The sequence below is a fragment of the Macrotis lagotis genome, chromosome X, assembly GCF_037893015.1.
Source record: "Macrotis lagotis isolate mMagLag1 chromosome X, bilby.v1.9.chrom.fasta, whole genome shotgun sequence".
Lineage (NCBI taxonomy): Eukaryota > Metazoa > Chordata > Mammalia > Peramelemorphia > Peramelidae > Macrotis > Macrotis lagotis.
In genome coordinates, this window is record NC_133666.1 from 64,625,180 (window position 1) to 64,643,977 (window position 18,798).

The 18,798-nt window shown below is 37.6% G+C and overlaps 1 protein-coding gene across 4 annotated transcripts in view; it reads left to right on the forward strand.

Annotated features, from left to right (window-relative positions):
* Positions 1 to 18,798, forward strand: part of DIAPH2 (diaphanous related formin 2) — an 857,560-nt gene that overhangs the window by 597,808 nt on the left and 240,954 nt on the right. For all 4 annotated transcript variants that reach the window (XM_074205516.1, XM_074205517.1, XM_074205518.1 and 1 more), the window contains one exon: positions 11,158 to 11,323. In XM_074205516.1, coding sequence (XP_074061617.1) covers positions 11,158 to 11,323 — 166 coding nt within the window. The remainder of the gene's footprint in view (positions 1 to 11,157; positions 11,324 to 18,798) is intronic.

Here is an 18,798-nt window from a genome sequence, read left to right on the forward strand (position 1 = left end):
AGCCTGTTTGCATCTGGCCCACAATAATACCTCCCCTTCTGTCAGAGGAACAGATCCTACTGTCCAAGATAGTTTCTTTCCTTAGGGACATCAGTTGAAAGAAGGCAAGGGAGAATCTGCAGTTTTTCTGAGCTCCAATCCAGGACCAACTATGATTGATCACCAGCCTCTTGCTTTGTGGACATGCATGTGTTCCAACTCATAGATTGGCATTTGAGTTGCTCCACACTTGGCTGTCATTTTTCCTTTATTGTTTTCTTAAGAGGAAGGCTCTATCTGGTGGGGTTAGGCAGCCAGCTCTTTGGTAATGATGTAGATGAGCATGTTTATGGGAATAGGGAAGGTTCTTGCAAAGCTGAATCAGAAAGTTCTCTCTCTTCTTTTGTATGAGCCCTGAAGAAACCATAAACTCGATGCTCCAGGGCAGAACCTTAGGGCCTCTACTCTTCTCCTATACTTTTTGCTTGATGATCTCATCTGCTCTAAGGAATTCCTTGTCTACTCTATGCTGATGATTCTCTAACACACTTGGTTAGACCTCATCTCCCTTCTCACCTTCAGTCTCACATTGTCAGCTCTCTGTGGGCCATCTCAAACTCAGCATGGTCAAAACTGAACTCATTAGCTTCTCCCTCCCCTATACCCTAGTTTTTCTATTACTCTCAGGAGTACCGCCTTCCTTCTGGTTACCCACACCCACAAGCTAGGTGACATCTTCAACTCTCTACTGCCTCTTACTGCCCATATCCAATCATCTGTAACATCTCTCCTGTATACCCCCTTCTCTCCTCTGACACTACTTACCACCCTGGTGCTGGTCCTCTTACCTCATGCATGAATTATTGCACAAGTCTGCTGATGGAATTACCTGAGTCAAATCTCTCCCCGCTCCAATCCATCCATTACTTAGCTGTCGAATTAATCATTCAGTTCATTGAAACTTGGGTTGTATTTTTTTTTTGCCTTTCTTTGTATCTTGTTGGCTTGGTATATGTTTTTGGAGTTGGAATTACTTGTGTCTGCCTCTGAATTTCCCAAGTGAAGGGAATGATGTTTGATACTCTTTGCGGGCATACTGCAGTGAATATGGTCCAATGCTTTGACAAAAAAATAGACTGATTGAAACAGTATTTCAAGGAACTGTCTGCTCTCCAGCAATACTGCTAGTAGGACTGAGTTCTTCTAGCTGAGCAGCCAGGGCAGACCTTATCTGGTCTCGGGTGAATGGGATGTGCTAGTTTGATATAGCTGTGATGTCTTAATGATACTGTTTGAAGCAGTAGTGTTGCTTACATACTAATGTTTACATAGGACAGTGAGACTTGGGAGCTTTTACAGTTTCAATTATTTTGAGTTGCTTTAAAAAATATGATTTAAAACCTAGGAGAGATTTCTAGAAAGAGAGACTCTACCTCCAAAGTGAACTTATTCCCTGCCCTGTTGTCATAAAATTCAGATTTCTATTTGTGATATTTTAAGATTATTGAAAGATTCAAGTAAAGAGTATGTTAAAGTTTGTTTTCTTCTAATTTTCACTTTCACCAGATAAATTGGTATTAATTCCCTAAGTACTGAGGCTTCATATTTTTTCTGTAGATCTAACATCTGTCATTACTCATGAATCTTGGTTAAAATCTGACTTAGTCAAAATGTTATTTTTGTTTTATTAACTCTTAGGCTCCAATCAGTAATAAATGTGCAGACATTTTAATGATTTTATTGCAAATGTTCTCGTCTGGAACGGGTCCCTGTTTTTCCAGTTTGTTTGGTTTTTTTTTTTATTGCAAATCAGAAGAATTTGCAATTTGGATAGAATTAAAAGCCATTATTGTACATGTCCAGGGATGAGATAGTTCACAGAAAGTGGAGATTTCTTTTATTTAATAAATGAGCATGTAACCATATTTTTCAACTCTTTTTTTCATTAGTATCTTCTGCTCATTAGTTCTCTTTTATCCTAGAAACTAGAAAATTGTACTAGAAAAATGTTAATACATCACTAAAAGTCTTTATCCTAAGCTGAACTATCAAAAAGTTAACATTGCAATATAAAAGCATACTTCTCTGCCTCCCCCACACAAATGGAAACATATATGCAAAATAGTTTACAGGTTCCACTATAAGAATGATCATGTATTTCTGGAAACCTACTATGGATCATATCCATAGTGATGAAAGGATCAGATTAGACATTCCATTTGCTGTCTCAATCTGGTGCTTCTTATGCCTAAGTTTCCATCTTTAAAGAACTCATTGAGTACACTTCACCCTCCACTGTAATCTAAATAATTTTCTTTGCCATCTGCTGTTCAGTTAATGTGTGTTTGTTTTTAAATTGTTTTTAAAGGCAAGGTAACAACAACCCAATATTTTGGCATGTTCTGTTCTGACTGAATAGTGTCTAGGCATTCATGAATGAAGGAATTTATATGTGCATTCCTGCATATTAAGTAGGGGAAACTAATTTTTTGATAAATGAGGATCCATTTTTAAAAAAAAATAGTCTTATTTCAAATAGAGCAAGTCTAATGTTGATCTATACTACAACATACTCCATTTTGTATATTATTTTGAAAGAACATTTCACTAGAGCTTCACATTTTTTATTTCTAGATGTAACTATATCTGTTGGAGTATCCATAATCATTTACGTAGGCTATTCACATTGCCCCTTTCATTACTGCAAGATGAAATGTGTACTCCAGGCTGTCTCGGAGGAAGAGAACCCAACCAGGTGTTTTACTTATATTTATTTCAAGAAAGGAGTTGATTACTTAATGTTAATGATCTCCATGACTTTTTTCCTAATGAATTTCCCTAAGTAACTCAACAAACCACTCCAAAACCTTGCTATATAGCAGGTGGGACTAACCAGTCCCAGAGTACTCCCACATGGAGTTATAACTGTGTGTTTGTGCTACTGAGTAATGCTCATATGTAATGCCATTGCTCAAGGAGCAAAGTTACCACAGGACCAGATGAATTACATCCTCAGATACAGGTACAGAATAAATTGATATAATTGTCACTATCACTGAAATATTGTGAAGAATGAAAGATGTGCTATGAGATTAGAAGAGAGCAAATTCTGTGCCAGTTTTCATAAGAGGGAAGCAAATGGAGTCTCCAAAGCATAGACCAGTGTGTTTGGCTTGGATCCCAGGTATAATTCTAGAATGTACTATGAAAAGAATGGTAGGTGATTATTTGAAAGAGGAAGCCTTGAATCAGAAGGGCTTCTTCTTCATGAACACACCTTTCCACATTTTTTTGTTTCCTTTTCTGAGAGTTCTTAGACTTGGGACTTGGGACCTACCTGGGATATTGTAGATTGAACTTACTCCGAGTTAATGAAACCACTTGACATTGTCTCCAAGGTGAAAAAAGTAGGGATGTATGAGCCAAGTGATGTTTTAATTGGGTGGATTCCAAATTGTTTTAGTAACTGGCTCCCAACAGTCATTCTCAGTGGTTCTCTAGCACCTCAGTGAGAGCTCTCTAGCAGAATATTCCAGGGGGCCCTGGGCTCTAGACCGTGTACACCACTGACTAGAATGAAGGTGTAGATGGCATCTTCATAAAACTGGCAGATGGCACAAAACTGGAAGAGAGCTAACTCACTGTGTGACCAGTGCGGTATCACCAGACAATCTGATCAGCTAGAACATGGGACCTAATCTACAAAGTTTTTTTTTTTTTTCCCCAACTCAACTAAAAGTCTTCTAGTCTTGAGGAAGATACATCAGCTTCAAAATGACAAGATGAGGTGAGCATTACTGAGCTTCTGATTACCTGAAAAAAGACATGGGGGGTGGGGCTTAATAGAACTCTAGCTCAATATGAAATAACTGTGCTGTGATGATCAAGTAAACCAATTTCCCTTTAGATGCCATTCAGGCTCAGGGAGGCTGTGGCCCCACTGTATACCCTATACATATCCCAGACCACACTTGAAAACTTCTGTTCCAGTCTGGGTGCCATGTCTTCAGATGTACTTTAATTACCTGGAGAGTATGCAGTGAAGGACAGCCATAATGGGCAGAGGACCTTGATGTCATGACACAAGTCCATGAAAAGAAGACTTGGGAGGGACTTGAAACTGTTTAAGAAATTGAAGAGTTTTCACAGGCCGGTCCCAGTGGGGACAGGGAGGAGTAATGGGGAGAAGGTACAAAGAGGCAAATTTGAACTTGATAACTGTCAAACTTTGCTAACAATTTGAGCTGATGTGAAATATAACAAGGTGCCCCAGGACGCAGTGGGGGACTCCTCTTGACTGCAGATCATCAAGCTGTGGTAGCATGGCTTCATTTGGAGTGAATTTCAGGTGGGAGGCTCGCTCAGTGAGGATGCCATGGCCATAGTGGATGTGCCTGCATCCACGCACACATTTCCCCTTCCTCAAATATACCCCTTTGTGACCTCAAGCAGGAAGACAAGGATAACCTCCAACTCACAAGTTCAAGAATGGATAGTTTTGTATATTTACATGCTTAACATGACAGGAAAGTAAAGATTGTGTTGCAAACAGAAGATTCTTATTTTTGAAACAGAAGGAAGCACATGGTTTCTGATATGACTTAATTTGTTTGATCACAGTGTGTTTGCTCAGGATGGCAAAAACATTGAAGATAGAATTGCACTGTCAATCTAAACACTATTGAAGCTTTGGAGCTGGTGTTTGTTTTAAATAAAACTTTTTCCTAAAAAATAAAGGATAGTGATGGGATTTTTGTATATCACCTTTCATATAAACTATCTCACTGGATTTGAAGGTTAAAGAACACAGTTGCACAATTAAGGCATGTGTTAAACCAAATGTAAGTTCTGTGGGGGAGCAGGGACTCTGTCTCCTCCTTGTCTTTCCCCAGGAAATCAGAGCAGGGCCTCCGAAAAAGTAGGCATTTTAATAAATGATTGCTGAATTAGATTATATTGAGCTGAGAAAGAGAATAAAAATTAGAATGCCTCCTCTCTGCAGAATTATGATATTTGACATTTCTGTAACACTTTAAGGAGTCCAGAGCCCTTTACATATATTAACTCATTTCATCCACAGTTTGGGGAGGGAACTTTAAAAATAGATGAGGAGTAGTGAAAAAGAATATAGACAATTGGCTGTAAATTTACAGGCCTGTCAGAGAATTCAATTCTCTTCATCAAACATTTATTTAGTCCCTACTATGTCCAAGAACAGAAATCGGGATGGGGAAAAGCAAAGGGAAACCCAAAGGACTTGGTCTTCAGCTCTCACAGAGGGGGGTGTCCACTGGCATGATTCCCGGTTGTGCAGGCATAATATAGTCTAAGGAGCTATATACAGAGTGCTTACTCACATTTGTGGAGGGAGTGAGCCCTTTCAGGTGGGGTTCCAGGGAAGGTTTTCTGGAATGGATGGCACCAGACCTGGACTTAAAAATCCACACCTACTTTCAATAACAGGGGGCTAATAATAGAGGAGGAAGGAGTATGTCATCAGCATGATTGCAAAGGTGGGAAGGGGCAGGATGCAATCAGAGCACCACTGGCAGTCCACTTTGATTAAAACATTGAATGGAATGGGCATCTGGGAAGCAGAAGCTGCAAGAGCCTTATCATAGAGAGCCTTCAGTTCCAGGCTGAGGAGTTATTTGATCCTAGAGGGAGGTACAGAAGGGTGAAGCATAGTGGATGGTTGGACCAAACCTGGGCCTCAGGAACACTGCTTTATTGACTTTCAAAATTTTCTTATTTATTATGAAACTGATAAATATAACATGAGCATTTCCTTATGCAAAGAGGAAGATTAAAGAGATTTTGATGGCACAGTAGATCTACCCTACATATAGTTTTTCTTTTTAAAAATGGAGATTAGATTTAATACTGAAGTTATAGAGCTGCCCGGTTTGTTTTGGTCCCTTTTTGAGCTTCTCTCAGGAAAATTGCTTTAGCATTTGTGTGAAGGATGCATTAGAGAGAGAGAGAAAGAGAGAAAGTGGCTAGATGTAGGGAAGATAGGAAAAGGAGGTTGTTAGCAGATACAGAATGATGTGGGCTTGGGAACTGCCAACAGGATGAGTAGAAAGGGGAAAAGGAAAATGCATTTCGTTGTTAAAAATCAGGTCTTGATGGATCATGGAGGATAAGAGAGATGGAAGAAGTGAGGATGACCAGGTGACTGGGAGAGTGATGGCACCTTTGATAAGAATAGGGAAATTGGGAAGAGGGGCAAGTTTCCTGGCTAGAAGACAATGAATTCCCTAGATGTGGTGTTTGAAGTGTTGATGGAATAGCCAAAGGACCTTAGATATGATCTAGGTCTGTCCCATTATTTTACAAATAAAAAAAAGAGGCACTTAAAATATTGAGGGACTATCCAATGGCCATATAGACAGTTTGCAAATCCCTAAGTCAAAAATTAAAAAAAGCCCAGTTCCATTGTTAAGCTCGTCAAGCTGAAGCTATTGCAACTAACCGATGTTTTCCGATCACTGTCCGGTGTGTTAATAATAGAGGGTCACAGAAACCCTGGCGCAGGGCTGCTATTTAAAGTTTTCCAAAGTATTGTGTAGAATCTGGGCAAGGCCATGAGAAAATAGTATGGCCATTACTGCTAGGTTCCAGAAAAGGAAAGCGGGTTAGAGTGTGAGTTACAGTCACAAAGGGAGCCCAACTCCAGTTTGCCACTCCCAGACTCTCCTCTTATATGAGCCACTGTTCTCAGTTCTACCTGGGAACTAAATCTTATTGTACCAGGGCAATTTTTTGGCCTCCTCCCCTAGTAAATGTCATTTACTCTGTAGTGTAGCTGTTTTCTCCTCTCCCCTCCTCTCTGTCCTTTTCCCCATAGTTGCTGATCTCCCTTTTATGAAGGGGAGAGCACATTAAAACTAGAGCTAAGGAGAACTGGCAGATTCAGAATGGAGTTCCATGAACACACCTTACGTCCTCATGAAAAAATACCCTGGGAGGAGAGTGATGACATCTGTGGTAATTGCTTGGACTTCAAATGAAAGCTGCTAGCACACATAGTTAACGTTGTTCTCTGGTATTATTTTTAGCTCAATCATCCCATCTTTTTATTTAGGGCTTTTTTTTTTTTTGACAAGGCAATGGGGTTAAGTGGCTTGCCGAAGGCCACACAGCCAGGTAATTAGTAAGTGTCTGAGGCTGGATTTGAACTCGGGTCCTCCTGACTCCAGGGCCAGTGTTCTATTCATTGTGCCACCTAGCTTCTCCCAGGCATCCCATCTTCTTGACAGAATTTTCATTAGTAGTTGTTTCTGCTTTTTAATCCTTTTCTAATATCCTTTGTCAAATCGAATGATTTCAGTACTAATAATTGTTCAATGGATTAAGTCCATAATAAATGGAGGAATGGGAATTTTGGGAGTTCTCTTTTTGGAACTTTTTCTCAACAAGTTAATGCTATGTGTAGTTCTTATATGGCATACATTGTGACTTCCTTTCATTTAAGTAGATAATTATGCCATGTTTCTACCTCCAGCTTCTGTGAAGGTTAAGTGGATCTCAAGTTGATTTTTCCGTATTCCTCAATGTTCCAACAGAACTGACATTTTATAATTCATGGGTTTGGGAAGGAAAATTTGGATCAGTAATGTATTGCCTAAAAAGGTGAAAAAGTGCGAGGACTAAATAGAAGAGATGATGTAGCCTTTCCCCTCAGCCCTTGGTTTTTCCAAATTCTCTCTCAGCAGAGCTCTTCTACATTTGGAGGTTGTCTCGCTGGCCTTCTCTTATTACCACCTGGTAAGGCCTATCTTCCTTCTAAGGGTTTTGCTGAAGTCACCATCCTCTCAATTATATGCAGAAGTAATTTAAAAAAAATATGCGCTTCTTTTAATGGAGTCAGTGTGGCGAATGAGGTAATGAATCCAAAATCTCTTCGAATAGAAAAGCATGAAAACCATCAGATAGCTCTTTGTTTCTATACATATATATGTTTGTATGTATGTTTGTTTGATTTATAGCTCTTTCAAGTTGAATCCGCAGTTCATCCTACTGATTAACTGAGTAAGATAATAATGCTGTAAGCAGATAAACTTTAACAATGTAGTAATATTTTATGGATGATTCAAGTTAAAAGGCAGGGTACCTTGGTGCAATTTTCAGGCCCTGAAAACTGCTCCAAGACTTTAGGGACATCCTGTGTAATTAAATGCTGAAGTAATTTTTAAAATAAGTGCTCTGGGCCTGAAAATATTATATATGAGTTCTGTTACTGTTGTATTGTTTTTTAATTTCCAGGTTAAATATTTTTAAAAATCTTTCTTAAACATTATTTTCTTTTAAATTTTGAATTCCACATTTTCTCCCTTCCTCAACCTCCCCCCCCATATACTGAAAAGGCAAGCATCACGATATAGATTATCCATGTAAAATCATATTTCTAAAATGATTTATAAAAGTGATTTCTAAAAGTGATTTCTAAAAATTTCTAAAAATGATTTTTAAAAATCTTATTTCTACTTTAGCCATATTGCAAATTACGGTAGTAAAAATAATTCTCACATTTACACTCAAGAGTTCATCAGTTCTCTTTCTCTATAGGTGTGGTTCTCGTTGTGAGACCTTTGGAATTAACTCAGATCATTGTATTAATCAAAGTAGCTAAGTCTCTCACTGTTGCTCATGTTGACAACATTGCTGTTACTGTGTACAATGATGGCCTGGTTCTTTTCACTTCATACAGGTCTTATTATGTTTTTGTGAAATCACCCACCTTATTTCTTATATTTCATAATTCTCCTTCATGGTCACATGTCATAACTCGTTCAGCCTCTCCTCAACTGATGCACATCTGTTTGATTTCCCATTCTTTACCACCACAAAAGAGAACTGATATAAATATTTTTGTACATAGGTCATTTTCCTTTTTCTTTGATCTCTTTGGGATACAGCTCTAGTAATGGTATTGGTGGATCAAATAGGTATGCACAGTTAGATAACCCTTTGGACATAGTTCCAAGTCGTTTTTTAATATGACTGAACCAATTCATTATTTCGCCAAGTTAATTCTTGAGCATCAGGTTTGCCTCTATTTTTTGCTTTTTAAAAAAAAAAGTTTACCCTAATCATCACATTTTTAAAATGATGTGTTTTGTTTTCCATGAAGGAACTTGGGTTAAAAAATTTTTTGTTATTAATTTTATAAGGTTTTTTAAGCAAATTTTGAACTGGACAAGTCAGGTGGATTTATGAATTTATTTTTAGTAGAACAAGGAAAATTCATTGAAATTAGTTTTTAATAACTTTTACCCACTTACCATACTAGATTGTCTACTTTTTTTTGCAGAGCAGTGACATTTCATCATTTCCCCCATTACACATAGCCTCGGAGTAGCTGGCACTTAGATAATGCCTGGAGGAATAAATGAGCACATGAGGGTTATGATGTTACGTACATGCTTTTCACCTCAAATCCTCTAGTAAATTGGATTTAGTATTACTCTCCACCTGTAGCATCTTTTTACCCCTAAAATAGTCACATGGAAGATGAACAAAGGTCTGGGAAATGAGGGCGTTTTTGGTTTTCTCATCCTAAACTAAACCATTTGTAGAATTTTCCAGATTTGTCCTTGCCATTGGTATACATTAGGATTTCAGCGAACACTTTCTGTTCTCATGAATTGTACACAGCTTCAAGGACAGTATTAACAGGTGAAAAATTGTGTTGTGTTATATGAAGACCTTGGAGTCTTGGCCCTTTTTGATTATCTTTGGCTTTTTCACTGTGGAGAGCAGATGTTGAGCTTTCAGAAATATGCAAACAGTTTAATAACTTGCATTGTAAACAGATTACAAGTAAATGACCTTGGGAAAGTGTTTTTGCCTAGTAAATCCCTGGGAGGACTTAGTTTTTTTTTTTTCTTTTTTGTTTCATGAAAAGAGATTAGAAAAAAATGATTTGGTTTTTGGATTGGAGTTGGGTTTTGGGAGGAGGTGGTCTGTTCTGAGAAATGAGTCACTTTTTTGTAATTTTGCCAAGTCTTGAATGTGATGAAAATATCTTTGAAATCTGAGCATGCTTCAAATCCCGCCAAATCCAACCTATTTGTCAGATGCAGAATCCCATTCTCTTTCTGACATGGCCCTCAAGGAATGTGGTTGCCCCTCAGGTAGTGATCCTCTCTAAAGCTTGAGATAGGTTGGTCCTCAAGTGGCAAGCAAACACCTTTTTTCTGAGAGATTTTCTCATAAACATAATTTAATCCAAAGTAAAAAATTTAAACTACATTCCCTGCCTCTTAGTCAAACCTATATCTAAAACTATGATGATGGTTTATGAGTGGTAGGGAGGTGAAGATGTGACCCATTGTCTAGCCAGAGATAGCAATATGTACAGAATTTTCTCAATGCAAATAATAAAACTGGAGAGGTTAATTTATGCAGTGAATGACAGAATCAGAATCTAAAAAGTTTTGAACAGGATTTTAAATGGTTTGGGCTAGACCTCATAAAGTCAAAATCAAAGATCATAAATGTAAAATCCTGCACTTAGCCTCAAAACATCAGTTTCCCAAATGCATGGTAAAAGTAACCCAGCTTATTTAGGGGCAACTAGGTGGTGCAGTGGATAGAGCACAGGCCCTGGAGTCAGGAGGACCTGAGTTCAAATCTGGCCTCAGACACTTAGTAATTACCTAGCTGTGTGACCTTGGAAAAGTCACTTAACCCTATTGTCTTGCAAAAAAGCAAAACAAAATTAAGAGTTATTTAAAAATAAATAAATTACCTTGGTAGTTGTAGTTGATGACAAGTTCAGGGAATCAATAATGGAATGTAGGAACCTTGGCCTCCCCTCCCCACAAAAAGCTACATTAATTTTATTCTACATTAATGAAAGCATATTGTAGACTCTGTAGAATGATAGTCCTAAGGTCCTTCCCTTTCTCTTCATCTCTCATGCTCTCTAAGTTCCTTAGTGACTTTTTAGTGGTGGTAGGGAGAGGGGTTTGCTTTCATGTAAATGAAGTTAAATTAAATACTTCCTGCCTGTGTAGTACTGTTGAATTCAGATTGATTAGACATTTCCAAAGCAAATTCCCTGATATTTTGACACTATCAGTACGTTCTATACAAATGACAGCAGACATCTCACCTTGTTAGGAATGCCTTTGAATATCGTATTGGGTTTTCTTCCTTAACACAAATCTACAGCTTTGCCAAAAGTGCCAGAGACCAGTATGAAAAACTGTTCAACATGCACAACAACATGACCAAGCTCTATGACAATCTTGGCGAGTACTTCATTTTCGACACCAAAACAGTGGCTATTGACGAGTTTTTCGGTGACCTCAGCAGCTTCCGCACCTTGTTCCTGGTGAGTAAGATGTGACCAGTATGATCTGGAACCCTGCATGTTTTGTTTGTCAAAACTTTCCACCAAAACTCCCCTAATGGATGGAGCCTATTGATTGCATTGATTTCATGTTCTATTGCTATAACAGGCAATGACAGGGAGTCTTATGAATATGACATGGATAAAATTGTTTGCTGGGTGAATATATAATGAGGCCTTAAATGAATTAGCTTCAACTTTAGCTATACACTAGAGATGATTTTTTTGAAATCCGATATAAAATGGATGAATTGTTTCTTTAATGGTTCACATTCTTACACAGCATAATATTTTAATGTAACTTAACTAAAAAATTAATATCTACAATCTTCTCTCATCGAATACATTGAAGGTTCATGATTTATGAATGTTTCTTGCGTAGCATAAAATGAGAATTTGATGTTGAATTGAACCATGAAAATGGCATTGAGTCCCCAAAGATCCTTTCACAGTTAAGGGGGAATAGAAGAAAAGGTGTATTATAGTTGGCAACAGGAATAATTGGTAGCAATAATAGGATATGAGCAACTGGGATCCAAGATATTATCTCAGGAAAGAGAAAAAGGCTCTGCTATGTAGATAGATGGGGGGAGCATTTCTTTTCATCTACACTTTCTGAAGATGGAGGAGAAAAGATTGAACCTACAAGGGCAGAGAAGTTCAAAACAATAAGAATTCTTGGAGGATAAAGGATTCATATTCATATATATATATATATATATATATATATATATATATATATTTTAAAAAAGTAACAGCATTCCCTACCTCTTAGCCAAGAACAACATTTAATAATCTTACTACCTTGGGTTTCCTCTCAGTTTCTGCTTTTGGAGATTCTTAGTAGATTTTATGTCTTAAAATTCTGTTCATTGAGAACCTATTGTGTGCAGAGCATTGTGCTAGAATCAGATCAAGGTACAGATTGCTGCTGTTACTATTCTTCATTTTCTAAGAGGACCAATGACATGCCATGGTGATGTCCTGACTTGTACATGAATCGGAGTTGAAGCAGAGATGAAAAAGTTCTTCAGCCTCTCTCTTCCTTAGTCATCAAAATCTAGTCCAAATGACCAACCATGACTCAGGATGCAGTGGATGACCTTGACTTCTTTGATGTCTGACTGAGCTCTGAGTGCTCCACAGCGCCTGGTCTGGAATAATGCTTAATAAATGTTTGTTAATTAATTGCTAGTAGAATTGCAAAAGGATAGTATGGAGCTCAAAAGGGTTCCAAGATGACAAAAGCTGGAAGCCTTGAAATTTCCACATGGTAGCATTTTCTTGGTGCTCAATGTGAATCACAGGGTGCTTACCTCTAAGAACTTATTGGACTCTAATTTATCTAAGAGATAAAATGCCAGGTACACTAAGAGAAGAGCCTGCCCAGAGAAGGCTACAGTACAAGCTCCCTTGTAATCACATATGGCTAAAATGAGGATTTTGACATATTTGAAAAGGTGATGGTATCAGAAATCAGAATAATGTTTGATGGAACTCACAGGAAATATTTTTTTATTCAGTGTGAGGGATTTGCCTTGTGCTCCCTAGCTGCTTAGTCCTCTCTGTGAGATTTTGAGATAGACACTAGCCATGAATTATATATCACCATTAAACATGTGGTTGGGGGCCCCAGACTAGGATACCTGTGCTCTGTACACCAGGGATTCTTCTTCTCCTTGTCCTCTCTGTCTCCTAGTCTATCATTTCAGATGGCGGCTGCATAAAAGGTCTCACGTTTTCTTTTGAGGTTTAGGGAATGGAATATTCATCATCAAGTGAACCTTACATGTTTCACTAAGATGCTCAGCCATTCAAATTAATTTTAGCCGTTGAGAGTGTGTTCACAGAAAGTATTATATTTCACTAGCTTTTATGAATCAAAATAAATTATGGCAAATACGCTTTTTTCCTCTCTTAATTATTGTGGTTCCTGTTGTTGCTTCTGGTTTTTTTTTCATAAAAATACAAACAGTAATAACAATAATAATGATGATGATGATGATGATAGCTAATATTTTACACGTTAAGGTTTTCAGATTCCTTTACAAATATCTTGTTTTTAATCCTCATTTTAGCTATCATTTTTTCTAGATGAGGAAACTGAGGCAGGCAGAAGTTGAATGACTAGGGGCAGCTAGGTGGTGCAGTGGATAAATCCTGTCTCAGACACTTAATAATTACCTAGCTGTGTGTCCTTGGGCAAGCCACTTAACCCCATTTGCCTTGCAAAAACTAAAAATTTAAAATGTAAAACAATTAAAAAAATAATATGTGGTATCCATGATGCATACTTCCCTACTTCCCTATCTATTATAATGACTGAGATTCCCAAGTCATCTGTGTAGTTTCTGAGTGTTCTACCATCCTTGCAGAGTTCTTTTCTCTTAAGTTCTGTATCATAGTTTATTTGGCAAAACCAAATGGACCTTCCTGTTCATCATGCTACCTCCCTGTATTTGTCCAAACCATTTCTTTACGGTCTTACTAGTCCTTTCTTTTAGGGTTTTTTTTTTTTGCAAGTCAAATAGGGTTAAGTGGCTTGCCCAAGGCCACACAGCTAGGTAATTATTAAGTGTCTGAGACCAGATTTGAACCCAGGTCCTCCTGACTCCAGGGCCAGTGTTTTATCCACTGTGCCATCCTAGCTGTCCCTTACTAGTCCTTTCTGCACCTTTCTGTGACCCCTGCCCTAATCCCCAGTGACTTTTTTGCTTTGGACCTCACAAAGCATTGTGTCTGTACTTGATTTATACTATGTTGTATTGGTATGGTTTATAGTTAGCCATCTATTTCATATCCCGTTCTCCCTCCCCTACCTCTCCTAGCATAGGACCCAGCACAGAGTTGGTTCTTATGAAAGGTCTGCTGAAATGAACTGCAGGAATTTGAAGTGAGACTTGAAGTTGACCATTGACATTCAAAGTGCCAGTGTGGTGACATAATGCCCCAGAATGTGCCGGGTGACACTAGACTTATAGCTGATAAGCCAGTGAGCCCCAGGATTAAGGTAGAGAAGAATTCAGGGAAGAGAACAGAAATGGAAAAGATGGAAATAAAGGCACCATTTGTGGTTTAAGGTAGATATTCCTTCACTGCTTCTTAATTTAGCTTTAGCAAATTTTCACTTTTCCCATGTAAACCTTTAAATATATGAGGATTAATTAGATTGTAATAAAGCTTAAATAATTGTGGGTCAAATCATTTTAACTTTATTTATGACCACCTGGCATTCCCTGAAAACCTATTTATGCACAAAGCATAATCTGAGTTAGAAAAGAATCTGATTTGAAATTCAATCAGTCAACAAACTGGGTGACAAGAAGCCACTGGAGAGGAGAACAAGTTGATATTGGGGCCATAAAAGGCATGGGTTCAGGGGCACCTAGATGGCACAGTGGATAGAGCACCCAGCCCTGGAGTCAGGAGGACCTAAGTTCAAATTTGACCTCAGACACTTAATAATTAACTAGCTGTGTGATCTTGGGCAAGTCACTTAACCTCATTGTCTTGCAGAAACCAAAAAAATGGCATGGGTTCAGATTCTACTTTTAACATTTACTGACTCTGACTCTGGGCCAATCAGTCACTTAGCCTCTCAGTACTCTAGTTAGCTCTCTTAGACTATGAGTTAGTTGTGAAGCAGCTGCCAAATTGCATTGGTAATGGAAGTTTCTTCATCTGGGTATTTCCTCTCTTAGGTCCAAGCTTTCTATCTTCCCTTTTCTGTGGGCTGTGATGTGCTAGGTGTTGAAGATAGAAAGACAAAAAAAAGTTCTCTCCTCTCAAGGAGCTCACCCATATTCTCTAGATAGAGACAACACTTAAGTTTCTGGAGAATAAATACAATTTACAGGAGAGGGACAACACCAGCAGTTGGAGGAAGGGTTAGAAAAGGTTTTGTGTAGAAGATTGTCGAGCTTTGTGTTGCCTGAAGCAAGGGATTCTGGAAGGTAGAGTAAGTTGAGCAGAAAGTGCCGTTGGGTAGAGAGGATAGATTTATGGTGAAGAAGTCAAAGAGAATGCTTTTGTAATAGACTTGGAAAAAAGTAACAAGAGTTCTCACTAAAGGGGTGACTGTGGGTCAGAGAAAAGGTGAGATACAATATGTGCTTTGGATGTACAAATGGCAAGATTTAGCAAAACACTGGATATGAGGGGTTGGAACATGAAGGAGTTGATTATGCCACTGAGTTTACAGACCTGAAAAACAGGGAGAATGGTGGTTTCTTGGACAGAAAGACAGAAATTTGGTAGAAGTGCTAATTGGTGGGTTAGGGATGGGGATTAATGAGTTTCTTTTTGGATATGTTGAGTTAGTGATTCATCTTGGACATCCAATGTCAAGTATCCACTAGACAATTTAGGATACTGGACTAATTCTTTGGAGAGAAAATGGAACTGGGTATTTAGATCTATGACTCATTTACATGAGAGAGTACATAGAGGCCAAAGAAAAGTGGGCCCAGAATCACTCTGAAGATGAATACTCATAGTTAGATATGATGAACCAGCAAAGGAAACTTAGGAATGGTCAAAGAGGTAGAAGGAAAATGAAGAAAGGAATGTCATAAATATCCAGAAAGAAGGTAGTATACAGGAGAAGAGTGGTCAACATCAAATACTGTAAGAGATTCAAGACGATTGAAGAATGAGGACTGAGCAAGCCCATCAGATATGGATTAGCAATAAGCGGCTACTTTGGGGAGAGCAGATTAGTTACCTTTAAGTGAAGACATCAGAAGCTAGTCTACAAAGAGCTGAGGAGGGAAAGAAAAGAAAGTGAAGGCAACAAGGTGGGCAACTTTTCCTAGGAATTTAGATACCCTAGGAAGCAAGCAATAGGATGATATATTGAGGGGATTGTGGAACCTAATGAATTCTTTGTTGCTTAAAGAATAAGGGATTCAGGCTTATCTGAAGGCAGTAGGGAAACAATAGTGAGGAAGAGATTGAATATGTATAATAAACCAAGGAGCATATTTGTTTTATCGTGATATAGTTTTAAATTATCTTATGGAATGTAGAGACATCTGCTATCCAGTTTTATCATTGGAATTTCTTTCTGAAACTCTACATTGTGGTAGTACAGTAACAGTTGATATGCCTTGTGAATCATCAGAGGAAGATTAAGTGGGCCTTAGTGTTAACTATACTTAATTGAATTCTTGAAATCTGCTGAACTGTGTGTGGGACACAGTAATCTTACATCCAGTTCACCCCCTCTGCCATAATATGATTAATTTTTATTCAGCCAGCCTTCACTATAGTATTTTAAAAGACAAAATGCCAATTATTACCTCATGCATTTTATTTTACTCTTTTTATTAAGCCAAACATATCTTATTTCTTTCTGCTAGCATTATTCATATTTATTATCAAAAGAATAAATAACTGTACAAAACTAAAGATACTGGAGAAATAAAATGGATGAAAAAGTCATTTTGCTCAGATTGGTATGCAGTTGGAGAAGCAACCCAATGAATTAGTGCATCAAAATAGGAATTTTAGACAGATGGTACAGATAAACAATCACCTAGGTCCATGTTGAATAGGAGATAACAGAACAGACTAGGTTACATTCAGAAAATTGTGCAGCCTTTTGATGATCTCAGGCTACTTACCCATCCTTTTCATTCCACTATTCTCCAAGTGTTATTTTAAGGCTATGCAAATCATGGAAATTCTAGTTTGTAATGAATCACAGCTCTCCAAAGAGTAATGAAAAGATGCCTAGTGTTTGTGTGTATTGACTGACCCATGATAACTTCAGCTCACAAGAGACATAAAAACTATTATCAAGGACATGGACGATGAGAAAAGGAAATATATTGAACAGAGAGTAAGATTAGATAATAATGTACAGCAAAGAGTTAAGCAAAATCCAGTCTCATCAAAAAAAAAAATAAAAGTAACAATTAAAGCCTACAAAAAGGAAGGATGTTAAACATGTGTTTTCTGTTTCTCTGGTCATGATTAAAAACAAGACATCCAAATAGTTACTTATTTCTAATGAGATCACAACAACAAGACAGTGATATAGATTAAAAACAACACTGAGCATTGCCTAAAAATACAATGTAATTACCTTGGGGTGTACCAGCGCTTCTGATCATGTGATTTTTGTTCTCAGAAAAAAGTGGTCCGTCCATGAAGCTTAATGTTTAATTATACCTGAACATTGAAAAGAAGTAACTTTATGTGGAACTCGATATGAGTTCAGATGACCACTTTCAATGGTCTTGCCATATTGGTTAAAGATAATGATCAGTAATAAAATGCCTCTTCTGGCATATATAAAGACCTCTGAGAGTAAAGGCAGAAAAATGGATTCATGATTCCAGTTTCTGAAATAATAGATCTTTCTGCATCCCCTGTTCCTATTATGCTAATTTTTTTCACTTTTCTGTTTTACATTTGATTGAAAATTTAGTTTGGTTTCCTTTTTTCCATTCTGAGTTCAGAAGTGAACATTTAGCTACCTTTTTTTGAGAAAATGAGCTAATTGCTTTTTATTGTGGTCAGAAACATGCTAACCATGTACATTTATGAATTATCATTTGCTGTTATGATTGAAAGTTGTCCTCCCAGTGACACTATCAATTTGTATTGCTTAGAACAATAGACATTTTAATGAGTGATCATTGTAACTTTCCAAATTATTTTTTTCTGTCTCACTATATTTTAACACTCTATTTTTTTGGTGCCCTGTGAAATGACCTCTCAGATAAAAAAAGTCTTAGTTGATATAGACTCTGCAGGATAGTAGGCCACTAGTGCCAAAATGGTGGTAAGAATAAAGGAATCTGTCCACCCTTCTCTTTCCCATCGTAATTTGAAAAATTTTACAAGAGAACAAGGAACATCATCAGAGAAAAAATAAATTTAGGAGACTTATGGAATAATTAGGGAAAAACTCAAAGATATGCCACATTTGTTAACACTAGAGTAAATGTTCTATAGCTCTAAAGGGAAAGAATTCATGCCGAGGCTAATAGTCTAATGGAACCAGAAAGGAGAAAGAACCAGAAAGGAGAAAGGCTCATCTGAATAAAAAAGGAAACAACAGGGATGAGGCTGGGAGTAGTTATTATAAATAACTGGGATAAGGAAGCTAAGGATGAGGGACATACTAGTGTCTAAATACAATTAGAAGTTGGAAAAGAGAGCCTGATAGGATTAGATGGAACCAGACTCCTTACTGCTTTCCATATACATCAAGAGAAAAACTTCAGAGGGGAAAACCAGTAATCATCTGCCCCTGTCCCCTTCTTCACACACATATACATACATGAAAATAAGAACATATTTGAATAAAATTGTACAGGGTATCCATACAGTTCAAAGTTATTCAGTCCTGTCCACGTCTTCATCACACTATTTGGGTTTTTCATGGCAAAGATACTGAACTGGTTTGACATTTACTTCTCCAGATTATCTTGTAGATGAGGAATCTG